Raw genomic sequence first — 21,398 nt, 5'->3', positions numbered from 1 at the left:
GGGCCATATTTTGTTCTTTCTCATTGCCATGTAGTACTCCATTTTGTATGTAAACCACAATTTCTTTATCCATTCATCAGTTGATGGACATTTAGGCTCTTTCCATAATTTGGCTACTTTTGAGAGTGCTGCTCAACATTGGGGTACAAATGCCCCTATGCATCAGTACTCCTGTATCCCTTGGGTAAATTCCTAGCAGTGCTATTGCTGAGTAATAGGGTAGGTCTATTTTTAATTTTCTGAAGAACCTCCATTCTGTTTTCCAGTGTGGCTGCACCAATTTGATTTCCCACCAACAGTACAAGAGGGTTCCCGTTTCTCCACATCCTCTCCAGCATCTATAGTCTCCTGATTTGTTCATTTTGGCCACTCTGACTGGCGTGAGGTGATATCTGAGTGTGGTTTTGATTTGTATTTCCCTGATAAGGAGCGACGTTGAGCATCTTTTCGTGTGCCTGTTGGCCATCGGATGTCTTCTTTAGAGAAGTGTCTATTCATGTTTTCTGCCCACTTCTTCACTGGGCTGTTTGTTTTTCGGGTGTGGAGTTTGGTGAGCTCTTTATAGGTTTTGGATACTAGCCCTTTGTCCGATATGTCATTTGCAAATATCTTTTCCTATTCCGTTGGTTGCCCTTTAGTTTTGTTGGTTGTTTCCTTTGCTGTGCAGAAGCTTTTGATCTTCATAAGGTCCCAGTAATTCAATTTTGCTTTTAATTCCCTTGCCTTTGGGGATGTGTCGAGTAAGAGATTGCTACGGCTGAGGTCAGAGAGGTCTTTTCCTGCTTTCTCCTCTAAGGTTTTGATGGTTTCCTGTCTCACATTCAGGTCCTTTATCCATTTTGAGTTTATTTTTGTGAATGGTGAGAGAAAGTGGTCTAGTTTCAACCTTCTGCATGTTGCTGTCCAGTTCTCCCAGCACCATTTGTTAAAGAGACTGTCTTTTTTCCATTGGATGTTCTTTCCTGCTTTGTCAAAGATGAGTTGGCCATACGTTTGTGGGTCTAGTTCTGGGGTTTCTATTCTATTCCATTAGTCTATGTGTCTGTTTTGGTGCCAATACCATACTGTCTTGATGATGACAGCTTTGTGGTAGAGGCTAAAGTCTGGGATTGTGATGCCTCCTGCTTTAGTCTTCTTCTTCAAAATTACTTTGGCTATTCGGGGCCTTTTGTGGTTCCATATGAATTTTAGGATTGCTTGTTCTAGCTTCGAGAAGAATGCTGGTACAATTTTGATTGGGATTGCATTGAATGTGTAGATAGCTTTGGGTAGTATTGACATTTTGACAATATTTATTCTTCCAATCCATGCGCAGGGAATATCTTTCCATTTCTTTATATCTTCTTCAATTACCTTCATAAGCTTTCTATAGTTTTCAGCATACAGATCTTTTACATCTTTGGTTAGATTTATTCCTAGGTATTTTATGCTTCTTGGTGCAATTGTGAATGGGATCAGTTTCTTTATTTGTCTTTCTGTTGCTTCATTGTTAGTTTATAAGAATGCAACTGATTTCTGTATCTTGATTTTGTATCCTGCAACTTTGCTGAATTCATGTATCAGTTCTAGGAGACTTTTGGTGGAGTCTATCGGATTTTCCATGTATAGTATCATGTCATCTGCAAAAAGTGAAAGCTTGACTTCATCTTTGCCAATTTTGATGCCTTTGATTTCCTTTTGTTGTCTGATTGCTGATGCTAGAACTTCCAACACTGTGTTAAACAACAGCAGTGAGAGTGGGCATCCCTGTCGTGTTCCTGATCTCAGGGAAAAAGCTCTCAGTTTTTCCCCATTGAGGGTGATGTTAGATGTGGCTTTTCATAAATGGCTTTCATGATGTTTAAGTATGTTCCTTCTATCCCGACTTTCTCAAGGGTTTTTATTAAGAAAGGGTGCTGGATTTTGTCAAAGGCCTTTTCTGCATCGATTGACAGGATCATATGGTTCTTCTCTTTTCTTTTATTCATGTGATGTATCACGTTGATTGATTTGCGAATGTTGAACCAGCCCTGCATCCCAGGAATGAATCCCACTTGATCATGGTGAATAATTCTTTTTATATGCCGTTGAATTCGATTTGCTAGTATCTTATTGAGAATTTTTGCATCCATATTCATCAGGGATATTGGCCTGTAGTTCTCTTTTTTTACTGGGTCTCTGTCTGGTTTAGGAATCAAAGTAATACTGGCTTCATAGAATGAGTCTGGAAGTTTTCCTTCCCTTTCTATATCTTGGAACAGCTTGAGAAGGATAGGTATTAACTCTGCTTTAAACGTCTGGTAGAACTCCCCTGGGAAGCCATCTGGTCCTGGACTCTTATTTGTTGGGAGATTTTTGATAACAGATTCAATTTCTTCGCTGGTTATGGGTCTGTTCAAGCTTTCTATTTCCTCCTGATTGAATTTTGGAAGAGTGTGGGTGTTTAGGAATTTGTCCATTTCTTCCAGGTTGTCCAGTTTGTTGGCATATAATTTTTCATAGTATTCCGTGCTAATTGTATCTCTGAGGGATTGGTTATAATAACTCCATTTTCATTCATGATTTTATCTGTTTGGGTCATCTCAATTTTCTTTTTGAGAAGCCTGGCTAGAGGTTTGTCAATTTTGTTTATTTTTTCAAAAAACCAACTCTTGGTTTCGTTGATCTGCTCTACAGTTTTTTTAGATTCTATATTGTTTATTTCTGCTCTGGTCTTTATTATTTCTCTTCTTCTTCTGGGTTTAGGCTGCCTTTGCTGTTCTGCTTCTATTTCATTTAGGTGTGCTGTTAGATTTTGTATTTGGGATTTTTCTTGTTTCTTGAGATAGGCCTGGATGGCAATGTATTTTCCTCTCAGGACTGCCTTTGCTGCATCCCAAAGCATTTGGGTTGTTGTATTTTCATTTTCATTTGTTTCCATATATTTTTTAATTTCTTCTCTAATTGCCTGGTTGACCCACTCATTCTTTAGTAGGGAGTTCTTTAACTTCCATGCTTTTGGAGGTTTTCCAGACTTTTTCCTGTGGTTGATTTCAAGCTTCATAGTATTGTGGTCTGAAAGTATGCATGGTATAATTTCAATTCTTGTATACTTATGAAGGGCTGTTTTGTGACCCAGTATATGATCTATCTTGGAGAATGTTCCATGTGCACTTGAGAAGAAAGTATATTCTGTTGCTTGGGATGTAGAGTTCTAAATATATCTGTCAAGTCCATCTGATCCAATGTATCATTCAGGGCCCTTGTTTCTTTATTGACCATGTGTCTAGATGATTTATCCATTGTTGTAAGTGGAGTGTTAAAGTCCCCTGCAATTACCACATTCTTATCAATAAGGTTGCTTATGTTTATGAGTAATTGTTTTATATATTTGGGGGCCTCGGTATTTGGCGCATAGACATTTATAATTGTGAGGTCTTCCTGATGGATAGACCCTGTAATTATTATATAATGCCCTTCTTCATCTCTTGTTACAGCCTTTAATTTAAAGTCTAGTTTGTCTGATATAAGTATGGCTACTCCAGCTTTCTTTTGACTTCCAGTGACATGATAAATAGTTCTCCATCCCCTCACTCTCAATCTAAAGGTGTCCTCAGGGCTAAAATGAGTCTCTTGTAGGCAGCAAATAGGTGGGTCTTGTTTTTTTTATACATTCTGATACCCTATGTCTTTTGGTTGGTGCATTTAATCCATTTACATTCAGTGTTATTATAGAAAGATACAGGTTTAGAGTCATTGTGATGTCTGTATGTTTTATGCTTGTAGTGATGTCTCTGGTACTTTGTCTCACAGGATCCCCCTTAGGATCTCTTGTAGGGTTGGTTTAGTGGTGATGAATTCCTTCAGTTTTTGTTTGTTTGGGAAGACCTTTATCTCTCCTTCTATTCTAAATGACAGACTTGCTGGATAATGGATTCTCGGCTGCATATTTTTTCTGTTCAACACATTGAAGATCTTGTGCCAATACTTTCTGGCCTGCCAAGTTTCAAAAGAGAGATCAGTCACGAGTCTTATAGGTCTCCCTTTATATGTGAGGGCACGTTTACCCCTTGCTGCTTTCAGAATTTTCTCTTTATCCTTGTATTTTGCCAGTTTCACTATGATATGTCGTGCAGAAGATCGATTCAAGTTACGTCTGAAGGGAGTTCTCTGTGCCTCTTGGATTTCAATGCCTTTTTCCTTCCCCAGTTCAGGGAAGTTCTCAGCTATTATTTCTTCAAGTACACCTTCAGCACCTTTCCCTCTCTCTTCCTCCTCTGGGATACCAATTATGCATATATTATTTCTTTTTAGTGTATCACTTAGTTCTCTAATTTTCCCCTCATATTCCTGGATTTTTTTATGTCTCTTTTTCTCAGCTTCCTCTTTTTCCATAATTTTATCTTCTAGTTCACCTATTCTCTCCTCTGCCTCTTCAATCTGAGCCGTAGTCGTTTCCATTTTATTTTGCATCTCGTTTAAAGCGTTTTTCAGCTCCTCCTGACTGTTCCTTAGTCCCTTGATCTCTGTAGCAATAGATTCTCTGCTGTCCTCTACACTGTTTTCAAGCCCAGCGATTAATTTTATGACTATTATTCTAAATTCACTTTCTATTATATTATTTAAATCCTTTTTGATCAGCTCATTAGCTGTTGTTATTTCCTGGAGATTCTTTTGAGGGGAATTCTTCCGCTTGGTCATTTTGGATCGTCCCTGGAGTGGTGCAGACCTGTAGGGCACTTCCCCTGTGCTGTGGTGTATAACTGGAGTTGGTGGGCGGGGCCACAGTCAGACCTGATGTCTGCCCCCAGCCCACCGCTGGGGCCACAGTCAGACCGTTGTGTGCCTTCTCTTCCCCTCTCCTAGGGGCAGGATTCACTGTGGGGTGGCGTGGCCCATCTGGGCTACTTGTGGTGCTGGGGATCTGGCCTATTAGCTGAGGTGGGTAGGCAAGGTGCACGGGGGCAGGAGGGGGAGGCTTAGCTTGCTTCTCCTTCAGTGATCTGCTTCAGGAAGGGCCCTGTGGCAGCGGGAGGGAGGCAGACCAGCTGCGGGAGGTGTGGCTCCACAGAAGCACAGTGTTGGGTGTCGGGCGGAGCGAGCGAGTTCCCTGGCAGGGATTGGTTCCCTTTGGGATTTTGGCTGGTGGATGGGCGAGGGAGATGGCGCTGGCGAGCGCCTAGTTCCCCGCCAAACTGAGCTCTGTGGTCCGGGGCTCAGCAACTCTCCCTCCCTTTGTTCTCCAGCCTTCACGCTTTCCAAGCAGAGCTGTTAACTTATGACCTCCCAGATGCTAAGTCCTGCTTGCTGTGGGAACACAGTCCGTCAGGGCCCTCCGCTTTTGCAAGCCAGAGTCGGGGGCTCTGCTTGGCCGGCAGGCTGCCCCTCCGCCCCGGCTCCCTCCCGCCAGTCCGTGGAGTGCACACCGCCTCTCCGCCCTTCCTACCCTCTTTCGTGGGCCTTTCGTCTGGGCTTGGCTCCGGAGCCTCCATTCTGCTAGTCTTCTGGCGGTTTTCTGGGTTATTTAGGCAGGTGTAGGTGGAATCTAAGTGATCAGCAGGACGCGAGGTAAGCCCAGCGTCCTCCTACGCCGCCATCTTTCGAGAACTCTGGAATTCTTTACTTTTAAAGGCTGTTTAAAAATCCACTGTGTGAAATAAATAAATAAATAAATAAATAAATAAATAAATAAATAAATAAATAAAATCCACTGTGTGTATATGTGATGTTTTATCTATCCATTCATTCATTGATGGACATTGGCTTGCTTCTACCTTTTGGCTGTTGTGAATAATGCTGCTGTGAACATTGTCACATAAGTACCTCTTCAAGACTGTGCTTTCATTTTTTGGGCATATACCCAGAATTAACATTGGAGGATCATATGTTTAATTATATGTTTAATTTTTTGGCAAACTACCACACCATTTTTCCCTAACAGCTGCAGCACTTTATATTTCCACCAACAGTGCACAGGTGTTCCAATTTCTCTACATTTTTGCCTACACTTGTTTTTTTTTGTTGTTGTTGTTATTTATTTATGTTTTTTAAATTAGATTGGTTGCAATTTATATGTATTTTTGCCAAGACTACCCTAAGAGCTTTTGTTTTCATTTCATGGGGCATGGTTATTGCATCCATTTAAAAGTCTGATAATTTCCCCCCCGGGTGATTTTGAGGATGGTGTCTTTTGGTTATCTTTTTACCTTGAGAACTGAGATTTTTCCAGTTCTTTGTGCCCTGAGTAAAATTTTTATTCTGTACATTTTGAATATTGCATTATGAAATTAGATATTCTGTTGAAATCCCATCAATAATGTTGATTTATTTTGTTTTAATATTCAACTCATCTAATTATTTTCAGATTACACATTCTCTTCTGCCTCTTGAGTGCTGTGTTTTCAATTTTCAGTTTAATTTTTCAAACCTATTGTTATCAGGTCATCCCACATGTTCCCAACCATGGCCAAGTCTGGGAGTTGGGTAATGTTCTGTGTAATAAATATTTCAGTTTTTGAATACTTTGCAATATTGCTCTGATTCAGTCCAAACACATGCAGTTCAGAATTTACTAGTAATTCATGCATTGATTTAGGGGGCCTTGTTTTTGCACCCCATCGTATCCTTTCTTCCTCTGTACTCCTTTGGATAAAAGAAAGTCATTATGAAAAACATGAGATTTGTATATATTATGAAACAAATTCCTGATGATACATCTGTTAAATAAAGCCTACATAAGAATTTTGTCTCAGAATTTTAAGGTAAAATTATTCTTCCCCCCAAATTGGTGAGTTCATGTTTCCAGTAATTAAAGTAATGGAAAAATTTTAAACTGCCTGTATTAAAGAAGAATCTGGTTTTGTACTAAATTTTAGATTTGAGACAGAGTGTTGATTTGGATGGTGTTAGGTTCAAAGGCGTTGTGATTGGTAAAAAAAAATCAACAACTTTAAGTCCAGAATGACTCATAGTTACAGGAAAAACAATTTCTTCTAGTAGTTCAACTGGCATTCCATCTTTTCTATCTGATATTTTATTATTTTAATTGTTACTTTTGCATTTTCCCATTGTTTGAGGTTATTGTATAACTCAGTTGCATCAGGATGGTGTTTTCAGGCTACCACTTAAATTTATTAGAAGCATATTTTCAGTGTTCCATTCAGTGAACCTGCACTTAAGTATTTAAGCCATTGTCAAGGTTGTTGTTGGTATTTCAGAGGTGTATGTTCATTTCATCTGAGTTTTCATTTTCACCATCAAAAAACTTTCTACCTCAGATGTATGTGGATTAGAATACCTGTGTAACACATAGACTTCCTGAGTCACAGTATCTCCATTCAATGAAACCCCATTAATTTTGTCTTTCCTTATGTACAAAAAGCAAAAAATAAAATAAAAATTGTTTTATATAACCTAAACCTCATGAAGCTAAGAATAGAGGTGGGTTAAATATGTAATTGAATAAATGAATATTCAAGCTGGCTGTTAGGACAAAGTCAATGGAGTCAACAAAGATAATAAGACAGTCCTCAGTCTACCCTTTGTTGGGTGTAACTGTTGGGTGTAACTGATGTTTTGCTTCACCTTTTTTTTTTTTAAGTTTATTTATTTATTTTGAGAGAGAGAGCTTGAGCAGAGGAGGGGCAGAGAGGGAGAGAGAGAGAGAGAGAATCCCAAGCAGGCTTTGCCCTGACAGAGCAGAGCCTGTTGAGGCACTCGGACCCACAAGCTGTGAAATCATGGTCTGAGCTGAAACCAAGAGTGTGACACTTAACTAACTGAGTCCCTCAGGCACCCCTTTCTTCACTTTTTATATATTTTTCCATGTTCCACTAATGAGCAACTGTTTTCAAATCCTTATTATCATTACAGAGTTCCATTTTATGATTGATCTGATTTTATCCTTGGTCATAATTTTATTGAGGTGTCTGTTGTCTTCTTTATTTGCAGAGATTGCTTATGTATTTGTTCTTTGTTGTTTTTCGGACATTGCAAGTCTCTTTTCTCCAAATGTTTCTATGCTACCCTTCCTTGAATATAAATCTTAATATTTATGTAGTAAGTTAATCAGTTTTCAACTTTGTAATTTATGGTTTAAAGGGAATTTTGTTAGGATTATTGAGGTATAATTTGCATTCAGTATTATACATTTTAAAATTTACAGTTTATTGAGTTTCAACAAATGTATATAATTGTGCAATTGCCATCCAAATTAGGATATCAAATGTTTCTATCACCCCAGAAACTTTTCTTGTATTTCTTTGCATTCCTTATGCCCCCTCACCTCTAATCCATGGCAACTACTGATCTATTACCTTCTGACGCAGTATTTTTGCCTTTTCTAGACTGTTTTGTAAATAGACACATAAAGTATATAGGTTTTTGTTTTTTGGGAGTTTTATTTTTTACTTTTTTAATGGTTTTTAATTTTATTTTTGAGAAAGAGACAGCACATAAGCAGGGGAGAGGCAGAGGGAGAGGGAGAGAGAGGGAGGAAGGCAGGTTCCCAAGCAGGCTCGAAGCTCTGAGCTGTCAACACAGAGCCCAAAGTGGGGCGCGAACCCATGAACTGTGAGATCTTGACCTGAGTGGAAGTCGGATGCTCAACTGACTGAGCCACTCAGGCTCCCCTACTTTTTTGGAGTTTAAAGAAGTCTTTCCTCACCCTTATGTAGTAAATGTTATATATTCTCCTACATTATTTTTATTAACTTACTGATTTACTTTCCATCCTTAGAAATTTAATCTGTCAGGACTCTAACTTTCATGTTAAGACTTGAATTTTTTTCTCAATATAACGATCAACTTGTTTCGGTGTCAGCTACCATTGAGTATTCCTAAAGAAATGCAGCTGGAATTTTTATTGAGACTGCACTGAATATATAGTTTAACTTGGAATGCATGGCTATATTAAATCATCTCCTCCAATAACAGGAAATAGCTCTTCATTCAGTCCTTTATGCCTTTTAAAAGGCCTTTAATGTTTGTTTGTTTGTTTCCCTATAGGGATCTTTATTTTATTTTATTTTTATTTGTTTTTCTATAGGAATCTTTAAATAGTTTGTTAACAAATTCCTTCATACTGAGTAGTTTTTCTTAGTATTGTGACTGGCTTCCTGTATTCAATACATATTAGAGGCAAATTAGAGGAGTGCTCTTGATTCTTATAAATCAGTCTTATATCTGGTCTTAGTGCTAAACTTTCTGATTACTTTTAAGAGTTTATATGTTGATTTTATTAGTTTTTGTAAGCAGATCATGTAGTCTTCAAATATTACCATTCTCATTCTTTCTTTAAGGCTTTAACATATGTTATTTCTTCTTTCCAGAAAGTATTAATCACAACTTGCTCAATTACATTAACTGTAGTTATGAGAATAGAAATACCTTATTTTCTATCATTAAAAGAATGCTTCAGACATCCATTAAATATAATGATTATCCTTGGTTACTTCACAAATATTTGACAGTGGGAAAGTTTTTCTTAGAACACTAATTTATGTTTTCCACAGAAGATTTTGGTGCAAGGGCAGAACAATGATTTTTCTCCCAGCCTGCCTTGAAATCATCTGAGGAAGCCTAGTTACTTATTTCTGTTTAGGTTATACTCCCTGAGCTTTTCACTGAATTGGTCTGGGATAGGAATTAGGCCTCTGTAAGCTTCCCAGGTGATTCCTTTTTTTTTTTTTTTTTTTTTTTTGAGAGAGAGAGAGCACAGGGCAGAGAGAGGAAACACAGAATCCCAAGCAGGCTCCTTACTACCACCTCAGAGCCCAAAGTGGGGCTTGAACCCAAGAATGGCAACATCATGACCTGAGTGGAAGTCAAGTGTCACATACTTAACCAACTGAGCTACCCAGGAGACTTCCATGTGATACTGTCTTTGCAACTAGTTTGAGAATCATTGGAGTGGCCCATTGAACTAACAAATCTCTAAAAAATATTTATCTAAACTAGTTGAAAATTCTAAATATTGACTCCATAATTTAAAACATATTGACAAAACTCTAGAATATTATGGATTTCTTTGGTTAAGAACAAAAATACATCAGTGTTTTATTCATGGATATCATGAATTTTAGTATGTTAGAAGGTAGTTTTAGTTGTGGAGAAAAGTGTTCCTATTCTGTGTTGTAACTTCTGACTTTCTGATACTTAAATTATTTTTGATCAAAAGGTCTTCTACCCGCCCCAGGATCCCTCATGTCTTACTTAAAAGTTTGCAAAATGAATATGGATTAAGATTAACATGGTAAGTATCTTTTATCCAATACCTGCACACCTATTCTAGACCTGTATGATGGTCATGTAGGATAGATAATATGCTCCTCAGTTTTAAATATTTATAATCACATGTATAATTCATAAAAGAAAAGCTATTTAGTAGTCTTCATTTTTCTGCATTATCAGAATGTGAGTTGACTCACCATTTACATACTAGCAACCTCCTCTTTAAAAAACCCTTACCTGGAAATGATTCATATAACCACGTGTTATTTTAAAGGTCAAGTTTTTGGACAGCAGGGCTATCTCTACAGGAAGAGATATCCTTCCATTTGCCTGTGTTATGGGACAAACCTGTCTTCAACTGTCTTCCCCTTTTTGTTCCTGACTACCCATTTCTCATGTTGTGTGCCACATTTCTTCTGTTTCCACTGTGTGAGGAAGGAGCTCACCTCGGCAGCTGCCTGGTGACCATTCTTTACCTCTAGCTGCAGCTACATTTCCAGAACAATGAGTGCCAAGCTCTTTAGGGTCTATTCTGCCTCCTTCTCTTTATATGGTTGCAGAGAAGAGGTTCTTCAATGTCTCTGCTGCCTTACTTATGGTGGAAGAGGAATTGGGTAAGAATCCCTTCTAATTAACAAATTAAAAGTTTGTAACAGGTGGAATAGCAGCCATACTCTGCCAGTTTGGGAGGAAGTTGAAGAAAGCGTATGAGACTAAAATGGCAATTTCAGTAGGTAAGGAAAAAAATTATAGTAGTGTTTGTAACATAGTTTATTTATATTTATATTTATATTTATATTTATGTTTATATTTATATTTATAACCTATTTAAATAAACTCCTTGAAAAAATTTTACTGTGATTATCAAGAGGGTTGTTGCAAGGAAGAGGCCAATGAGTTAGTATACCTGCTAAGAATAGATAATATATCTTATTTGTTTTGGCAAGAGGGAAATACAGAGAACCAAAGCAATTATCTATAAGGGAAAATTCATCCTTTGTTCAAAACAGCTTGACATCAAGTGTTCTTTTTGATTACACTCAAATAGTTGAGGCTGAAGCTTTGAGTTTAAAAATCAGCCAGATACATTTTAAACAAAAATTATATGAAAGAAACAGGTAATATAAAAATACACACAACATATTTCACTGTTTAAGTTTCAGTGTAAATTAGTGTTTTTAATTATAAAAGGCTGTGCAATCAGTTCTGAGTTACAGAAAAAGTAGAAGGAACATTTTAAATGTTTGCTGATACTGTACAGGTGCCTTCTGATATTCAATAATGAGAGATTTTAAGATAATGTCTTTGAGCTAAAAATCTGTTCTGTAAACATTTTGTAAAGATCTTGGGTTGCAAGATATGTTTTCTGGTTTTCTAATTAAATATATACAATTTTAATTGCTTTCTGTTACTGCAAAGGAAATAGGAGAATATGGGTGAATAGCTCTCTCAAAGAAATTATATAAAGAATCAGTTCTATAAATTCACAGAAATAATCATATTCTACTTTATGCTTGTGAATTGTACTTCCATATTTTATTTGGTTATCCCAGTTTATATAAATTTATTTAGGGCCTAAACATTCTCTTTAATATATGGACTAATTAGAAATGTTGGCCACTGGTCACAGAAATTTAGAACTTCCTAAAACTAGTATATTATCATGTCTACCAAGAAAACCTAAATTATTTTTTTATAATTTAATTATTAGCATTTGTCTTTATTTTATCTTAGTACAGGAGTTTCATTTTTCTGGACCTAAGGAGGGTTTTTTTTTTCCTATTATCTAAGTAGTCAAAAGGACTGTTGGAAATTGCCTCATTTTGCCAATCATTCAGAAGAAGCATTTGAATTTTATAACTTCCTTTCCTGATCTAATCCTTCAGACACACACTAGTGAAATGGTGATGCACCATGAGGCGGAAAGATCTCTGGTTCAGGAGTGGTAATTCCTAGGCAACTGTTTCACATTGTGAGTTAGCTGGACGTTAAACATCATTGAATTTGTTTTTCTTTCTTGAATTTTAAAGCCTTACTATTTCTTCCTTAAACTGCCCACATTCTTGTTGTCTAAGTAAGCATGCTCCTCTTTGAATGCTTAGTACACTGTAAAAGGCAGTCATTCTCTCCCTTTATGAGAAATAGTTTACTTAGGTAAATTCACTTTCCTGGCCCTCAATTTTAGATTATGATTAGCAATGTTTAGTTACGTAAATATATTAGACAAAAGTAGGATTAGAAGTGTACAGTTAAAGCTTGTTTTCTTTCAAAAAACTTTTATTTCTTGGAGAATAGATTGAAGTATTTCTGCTTTATGAGTTCCTGTCCTTCATTTCTTTATTGTTAATGTAATGCAGGTGCTTTTCAATGTGCCCCAGCAGTATTTTTATCCATTTGAATGATATCTTGCCTTTTATAAGTTAGGGAATATATAAACCAGGTATTAAAGTGGAACTAAGATAACATTTCCATGGTCTTTTTTTATCTGTATAAGACAGGCATGATGGTGCTGTTATGCCAGCTAAGAAGTAGTACAAAATGTTTCTGGAGTTGGATTTCAATTTTTTAAATCTTAGGTGCCTTAAATTTCCCTAACAAAATTTGGCACATATATGAGCATCGATTACAAGTCTTCAGCTGTGTGTGGTTGTGATTTTTATTTGAGAAGCCCCCTCAGGGACCATTGGTTTGCCAAGTAATATAAGCCTAGTCTTACTGTAACTGCTTGGGTAGTCATCATTACCTGTTTGTTAAGAAAGTTGATTTTCATTAACAGTTTTGTAAATAAAGTCACATAGGATATATTCCTTTTTTCCCCTTTAGAATGTACTGATTAACCTTAACCTTCAGTCTTACTAAATTGAACTGGTGAATTTATTTGTATAGACTGAGATTTTTTTTTTTAGACTTTTAATAAACTATTTCTGAGTCATTGAAGTTCGAACTCTCTTGTGTTAATAATAAGTGTCATCTCTTTTCATTGATAATGTCAGTGTCACTTCTGATTTTGGTGCTGTCAGTCATGTGTGTTTGTGTGTGTTTCATGTCAGTCTTAATAACTTGTAACAGTCTGGATTCCTATTTATGCAGGTTGAATGAGAGTGAAAAAACTGACGTTATGTACGAAAATACTAATACCTGTCAATTTACAATTTTCATGTTGTTGGTCATGGGAATTTATTCCAGTATAGTACCTGTTAATAATGGTTTGTGTCCAAGGAAGCATCTCTGATTTACATTTCATTCCCCATCATAGAATGCGTTTTCTCTGTTCACTTAATTCTAAATAGCTTCACAGTAAGTCATTAAAACTAAGCCATATTGTCTATCATGATTCAGGTTGTAAGAAGTATTTATGGCTATCAAAATGAGCAGCTAACTTAGCATTGACTGCAAATCCTCTGTTTTTCCAGTTCACTCAAAGAGGATGTGGACTCATGTTTGAACTGTTTGGCCTGATCTTATTTTACCTATATAAATAACATAATTTTATATTTTACCACTTCAAATTATTGCATGGTGCTTGGTGACTATCATCCAATGCCAAGAAACACATCAAGGAATAAGAAAAATAACTATGATATTTTAAGTACAAATCAAAACAAGATAAAAACAAGATCAAAGAAGAAAAAAGCAAATATTCAATAACGAATATTCACATATTTACACAGTGCACTGAATACACAGTGTGGAATAACACTATGCAATCCATGCTTTCTAGCAGGATACAGTTTACCAGGGAGGATGGTCATTGAATAAATAAAGTGATAGGAGGAAGGGGTAAGAAGGAAAGCTTCTGTAAGAATGTTATATTTAAGGATAGAGAGGAAGTAACTAGATAAACAGATGGAAAAGAAATATTGAGGCACAATGAAGAGCCTGAGGCAACATATGCTTAGTATATTCAAAGAAATCAAAGAAGTCAGTGAACACTGAGTATTCTTCTACTTATTTTAAACAAAGGTGTCAATGGCTCAGAGATGAACTTGCTTATCCCAGTAAGATAGCTAATAAGTAGAAATCTTTCTTACTTCTTGGAAAATCTGGGGCAGAAAATATTTTAATCTCTTAATATATTTGGGATATTGATCACCCTCCATATAGGTAGTATCTGTTAATAGATGTCCAAAATAAATTACAAGATTTATTTCCTGTGCTTACAGAGTGTATCAATTAGATGATGAAATTGAACTGAGTCAATGCGATCACCTAGGAGCAACAAATAGATATCAGTTTGTCTTATGACCTAATGAATTTTCCACGAATTCATAGAAATTGGTGATGACAGTGGTTGGAAAAGACGGAGAAAGCTTTCTTGAAGAGATTATGAACAATATTAGGGTTGTATTGTTATGTTGAAAAGAAAAGCAAATAGAAAGGAATCGACAAAGATGAAGAGATGGGAAGGAGCGGGACTTAACAGCATAGAGTGTTGGGTTCATGCCAGTGGAGAGCAGAGACCGAATTAGGCCATGCTCTGAGTCTTGTGAAATAGTCCAAAGAATTTAAAGTTAGCACTGTAGATAGTAAGGAGATACTGGAGGCACTAGAGGCCAGTGCATTTCTAACTAACTGATAACTAACAAACATTGTGGAAATTCCCTACCTTATGGTCTATTAAAAATAATTTAGGCAATAACAACAGTATTGGAAACATTCATTAAAAAGAACCATTTAAACAGAGAAATATGTATCACTTACATCTCCTTTCTTTTAAGGGTCTGCAAATGAAAACAGGCAAAACTGATATAATTACCAAAGCCTCTTGAACAGAAACATAGGTTTAATTTTGGATATTTGGATAAATAAGTATAACATTTAAAAAATAGTGAAAGAAGGGGGAGCCATAAAATGTTCTTGTTTAGATAGAATGTGATCAAGGGAGTTTTGCAGTTTCTTTTAACTGGGAAAAATTTAATGTGGGATTTTGGAGATTTTAAATGAAGGAAGAATGATGACAATGTACATACAACCTCCTGGCCTTGTTCAATCTGAAGATTTTACAATATGAAGATAGACTGGCATCTATATCTCTCAGTCTCCAGAAGGCTCTGCCAGTACACCTGGCAGGACCACTACAGAAGTGTTTCTGACCAGGCTCACCCACATGAGCTATGCATTTTTGTGTTTGGGTTCTGTTGATCTTTATAGCAGTCAGACTGGAGTGGGTGGGGAGGAATGAGAGAGAGAGAGGTGGAAGAAAGCAATTTTGGCATTTTCAAAACCTCATCCTAAGTATTTTCTAGGGAAAGGGCTATTTTTGATTTTACATTTACATGTGGGTTCCATCTGACGAAACGAACATAGGAAGTTAGTTAATTGTTGACTTCTCATGTGTGGTGCTTATATATGTGGACTGCTGCTATAGCACATGCAGTCTGATGTTGCTGTTCGATCACTGGAATATGTTTATGGCATTGATCTGGTTCCTGGAACTGATGATGACTGAACATATTTTAGAAATATGGCTCTTTTTACCCATATGTCATAAATAAAGTATCTGGCTTTAATTTATACAACGAATTTAAACACACTGTGCTCCTCGTACTATTGCTAGTTCATTTGTATAACTCAGATCATTTAATCTCTGAGTGTTTCTCTTTTGTCATGTGTAATCATAAATAAAACTTGCAGGCTTTATTAATTAAAAATATACAGATGGTTGCATTCTTCTGGGAGAGAGGGTTGGGGAAGATGGCTAGAGAAGAATCATGAATCTTAGTTTTAGGTAAGAAAAAAAATGGTGAGAAAATAGACTTATGAAATCGTTCTACAGAAAAGTAGCTTTCAGAGTCTTCTCTATGTTTTTGTTCTATTCTGTTTTCTATAAGTAAAACTCTGTCACTGTTACAGAAAATCGTTTTTAATATTGACACATTGGAAATGCATTATACATTTCTTAATCACTAAAATATAAGCTCTGTTTAACAGACTGTGCAAAAGTGAGAATGTTTTTTGAGAAAAAAGGCTTAAAGTAAAAGTGTTTTTATAAAGCTTTTAGTGCCAAATTAAGGTGAATGTCCCATCAATAGGATATCCGGTCAGGTGAATGCTTGCCTACTGGGAAAATAGATTGGATTTAGATCTTAGATCCCTGCTCAGTAATTCACTAAGAGCAGGAATAATTAAGTGGAGATTTTAAGGCTGATGTATTCAAATCCTCAAATGATGGGCTCAATCTCTCCATGTACTTATTTGAGAAAAAAGGACTGAAAGCACATAAATGTTTTAATGATTCAGTAAGATAGTGTGCATGAATATATTAACTAAATGAACCACCAGAAAATAAGCATCATGACTATTCTGTGCCTTTGGGCAGAGCACTTAAACTCTGAATATAATAAATATCATCATTTATAAGATAAAGATAATACACTCTCACAGGACTGCTACAATCAGAATATAGAGATTATAGTACAAAAGCATTTTGGAAATTGTCAAGAGGGAGGAAGCAAAGATGATACCCATGTTTCTGGCTGGACTTCTAGTTTATGATGGGGTCTTTAACTACAAACCTGACATGAGGCAGGAAGCAGATTCGAGGGAACAGGTGATGAGTTCTATTCTGGCCATGATGATTTGGATGCTGAAACAACTTTAGTGCAGCAACCCTCAACTTAAAGTCACACACAAGGCACAAACTGTCACTGGTTTTGCTGTCAAATGTTTCTACCCCTGAGCTATGCCCCCTTGTCACTGGTTTTGTTAAAAATAAAATAAGAATTTTGCCTTTATCACGTGCATACCTGTTATGGGTAAAATGTCACTTTGTCGGCTACTTTGACTAAATCACTTTTTCATATTATATGTATATATATGTAGTACCTAAAATAGACATTTTTTTTAAAAAAAAGTTTATATATTTTGAGAAAGAGAGAGAGAGAGTGCAAGGGTGGGAGGGACAGAGAGAGAGGGGAGAGAGAGAATTCCAAGCAGGCTCTGTACCATCAGTGTAGAGCCTGATGCTGGGCTCCATCTCATGAACCGTGAGATCAGGACTTGAGCCAAAACTACAAGTCAGACATCTATCTGAGCCACCCACATGCCCCAAGGACATTTTTATCACTACTCTTTCTTCCTGAGTTGGAGCAAATACATATACTCCTTCGTGGATGATCTTTGGGCATTTCTGTGCTGTGATTGGTTAATTGATGTGTGGACTTAATGATACAAACAGCTCTGAGTGAATCACATTCTTAAAAGTGAATATATTTAATCTGCATTTTCATGAAATTTATTTCTTCTAAATAAGTGAGCTGATGTCTAGCATCATAAATTTATAAAATTTTCCAAAGCATTATTTTCACCTTGGAAGAGCCAGAATTAAATTTATATTTACATTGTGTATTTAAACCATATTTATGTGGATGAAGTCGGAACATATTTCCTGGTAACTTAATCAGCTTTAATCTTAATTATGTTTAGGCATGAGCTTGTTGAGTTGATTTCACTTGAGGCTCTCTGTTGACCAAAGGCTTTACATAGGCAGATCTAACCATAATGCAGGAAAGAAGAAACCTTGACAAGAGATGTCACTTTGTAATTAAGGGGAAGTCCAATGGCAATCAACTGAAGTCTGATTTGGGGAAATTTGAAGACAACAGTAATACCTATGAAGAGGCAGGGAGGAAAGTATGGGCTTGAGAGAGAGTGGTGGGCTTATGATATTTTCATTTTTCTAAGATGGGAAAACATGCTGGTGTTAAGGCCAACATAAGTAGGTGGCAATATGATGAGAGGAGGTATTCCATAGCATAAGGATGTTGAAGTAGCAGGATAAAGAGCATGCTTAAGCAGCGGGGCTTCAAGGGGTAAGGATGACTGTAATGGAATCCAGGGAGAAAGGATGTTTCCTCTGCAGCTACATTGCAACTTGATCTCAGGTTCATGAAACTCCTGTCTGATAGCTAGCAGTTTCTCTTTGAAAAAGAGAGGCAAATTTTAAGAAGAATGACATGAACAGTAATATCCACCTGGAAAACATCGTACCCCTCAGTACTTGAGTAAATTGTGAGAGCAATAGAGCCAGTACTACTCCATTTAATGGGGGCTACTTATTTAAGAAACTACTAGAAGTCATAGTTTAGCCCTCAAACAGAATTCTGTGGGTCCCAGGGCACAGCAGGCAAGCCTCAGAGAGGTGGTGTTGATGAGCATCCACAGGAGGCAAGGTCGGCTTTACAGTAGGTGGCCAAATTACTTAAAGCCATGAAAACACCACCAGAAATGAGGTCTTTTTTAAAAAAATGTTTACTTATTATGGAAACAGAGCACAAGTGGGGGAGGGCAGAGAGAGAGAGACAGAGAGAGGAAGACAGAATCCGAAGCAGGCTCCAGGCTCTGAGCTGTCAGCACAGAGCCCGATGCGGAGCTCGAACCCACAAACCGTGAGATCATGAGCTGAGCCAAAGTCAGACACTTAATCGACTGAGCCATGCAGGTGTACCTCTTATGTCTTTCTCATTGAATTTAAAATGCTAGGAAAAAAGCATTCAAAAATTGCTTATCTATCCACCTGTTTATTTGTAATACTAAAAATTCCCTTTTTGAGTACTTATCTACAGAAAATCAATTTATCTTGTAGCCCCCCCCCCCCACCTTTTTTTAATGAGCAACCTTTGGCCATAAAAATAGAAGAGAAACTTTACCACAGAGTTCATTTCTAAAATGAATTATAAAATATGTATGATTGGTGCAAAACAGAAGTTTTTATTCTGAATGGAGTCGACTTGAAAACTAGCAGAAACTAGACTGTAAAGCTTCTTTGGAGTTGTGTCTACCACGAAGCTGGGATCCCATTAATAATATTTCATGTATAACAAAAGAAACTGGCAGTCTTCTTAGTTTTGTTAATGATTGAGAAGTCATACTCAAACTACAAAAATTTGAAATGTGACCTAACCATTTTTGGAAAACATATGGTTCTTTTTTTGTATCTTTGCATTTTTCTTTTTATAGGGTTTGACACAGGAAACATTGTCACATCCATTCTACATAAAAGTTTACTTACCTTTGTCAGCAAATTATTTTTATATGTAGATACAAAGATAACTTTTTTAATATCAAGTTTTATAAAATTTGCTATCCAGAGGCTTTACACTTCAGAAAATGAGTTTCTCATTATAAGTATTAATATTGCTAGTTTTAAAAGTTCTATTTTGAGGGTTATTTAAATTGGATTAAAATATGTATGGGAATAAAGGAATACTGGTAGTTTTCTTTTTTTTTTTTAATGTTTATTTATTTTTGATGGAGAGAGAGAGACCGAGCATGAGCAGGGGAGGGGCAGAGAGAGAGAGGGAGACACAGAATCCAAAGCAGGCTCTAGGCTCTGAGCTGTCAGCACAGATCCCGACACGGGGCTTGAACTCACAGACTGAGAGATCCTGACCTGAGCCGAAGTCGGACGCTCAACCAAATGAGTTACCCAGGCACCCCAAGATTGGTAGTGTTCTAATTTCTGATACAGTATGTATCAGAGTAAAGGACTAAGCTGCTCTAACAAAGACATCCCAAAGCAGTGGCTCAAATAAGATAGATATTTATTTATGTTTTGGCTAGCAATCCAGATATATCATCTAGGTTTTTCAGCAGCTCTGTCTCATGCACGTGGCGCCCCTGCTACTTTTAATGTGTAACTTCCAAAGTCATTGTTTGCCATTGCTGTCAATAGAAATGGAAAGAAAAGAACATAAGCTTTGGGCCAAAGATTTCCTCTGAAGCTAGTCAAATAAAAGTTGCTCACATCATTCTTGATTGCCCTCCGTTAGCAATGAGGCATCAATCACATGGTCACATACGTAGCTAAACGAAGCTAGGAAATATACCTATCCAGCAGCCGTGTCTCAGCCACATTTGACTATTCTGGGCAAGGGAGGAGAAAGTCTTTAGTGGACAGCTAACAAGATCTAACACAGGTACAAGTCCAGTAAAGGAGAAATGCACAGTTTTAGGAGCATCATTGCACTCCTAGAAATTTTTGGAAAGTGAGGTTTGGGTTGTCTCATTAATATTATTCCAGATGACTGTGCTATTGTAAATTCAGTCGTAATGCATGAAGTTCATGTAACCGATTTTCTGTAAAACCAACAAACCTTCTTAAAGGAGAGGATAACAATATAGAAGGAGATAAAAAGCCATGTTGTAGTTAGATTTTCACGTATACTTGTTTGACCTATACCTGTTTTCCAATTGCTTGAATTATTTTCCTGAATTAACTGTTTATTTCTAAATGTATTCATAAATATGCATTTCCACGTACTATGTTTGGTATTGGGTTTCTTCCTGCCTAGAACTTTAGAGTTCAGAAGGGGGAAGTGTATCTGGTGACAATCGTGTGTAATACATGAAATAGAGAGGTGGCAAAGAGGAGGTGTTTCAGAGAAGGACTCAGGGAATAGATGATCCTAATGTGCGGTATGAAGAATGGAATAGACTGTCAACATTTACAAAAAGGAAAATAACAAAGCAGTGACATTAAAGGAAGAAAAAAAATGTATGTTCAAGTACGTGGGGTCTGGGGAACGTCAAATTAGGCGATAAAAGTAGAGTGAAGGGCCCAGAAATGGGGCAGAGTATTCAAAAGGACCGTGGATGCCATGCTGATATGTCAGTGAGACCCATGTGGTGATTCAAAACCCCTGGTGTGTGTGAATGCATTTCTGGGATTCATATCACTGTGGAGAAGTTCTTTCAAATGGTATTCTAGAATATTTTCTCTTTTTTCTTAGCTTTTAATCATTAAACATATCACCATAAAAAATAAACCAGCTGATTTATTAAGCTCTAAATATGAAATTCAAATTTCAGGGTATAACAGTATTTTTTAAATCTGTTTTTTGTTATGTAACAGAATAAAAGTTCAGTCTACATTTTAATATGCAATAAGGTTTAAATCTTTTTTCTTAAATAGTAAGTATACAACAATACAATTGTATCCATCATTTTTCAATGAGAAGAGCACTTTGTTTTTTTACATATAAAATGAGTTTAAAGACTGAGATAACTTTTGTTATACAGTCTCTGCTAATATAATGATCTAAAATGAGCATTCTTTTTTTCTCTTCAACCTTACTAAATGATGAAGCATTTCTCATATAACATGTTGAGAAGATTTCAAAACTTCATAAAACTTTCCAAGGAAGGTTATGGGTAACGGGTAGCTACTGAAGGTGTTCTAGCCAGAGAGTAATGTATTACATTACTTCATG

At 36.6% G+C, this 21,398-nt stretch overlaps 1 protein-coding gene across 2 annotated transcripts in view; it reads left to right on the top strand.

The window, feature by feature from the left end:
- The window catches only part of CRPPA (CDP-L-ribitol pyrophosphorylase A), a 325,460-nt gene that overhangs the window by 254,234 nt on the left and 49,828 nt on the right, over positions 1 to 21,398 (top strand). Inside the window, exon 10 of one of the 2 annotated variants that reach the window (XM_043589018.1) lies at positions 10,136 to 10,917. The exons of the other annotated variant lie outside the window; for it this stretch is intronic. Coding sequence (XP_043444953.1) covers positions 10,136 to 10,174 — 39 coding nt within the window. The 3' untranslated portion in view covers positions 10,175 to 10,917. Of the gene's footprint in view, positions 1 to 10,135; positions 10,918 to 21,398 lie in introns of those variants that run through there. 2 annotated transcript variants of the gene reach the window in all.

This window comes from Prionailurus bengalensis, chromosome A2, assembly GCF_016509475.1.
Source record: "Prionailurus bengalensis isolate Pbe53 chromosome A2, Fcat_Pben_1.1_paternal_pri, whole genome shotgun sequence".
NCBI classification, from domain to species: Eukaryota; Metazoa; Chordata; class Mammalia; order Carnivora; family Felidae; genus Prionailurus; species Prionailurus bengalensis.
Note: the sequence above shows the minus strand (reverse complement) of the source record. Positions and strands in the feature narration are given on the sequence as shown.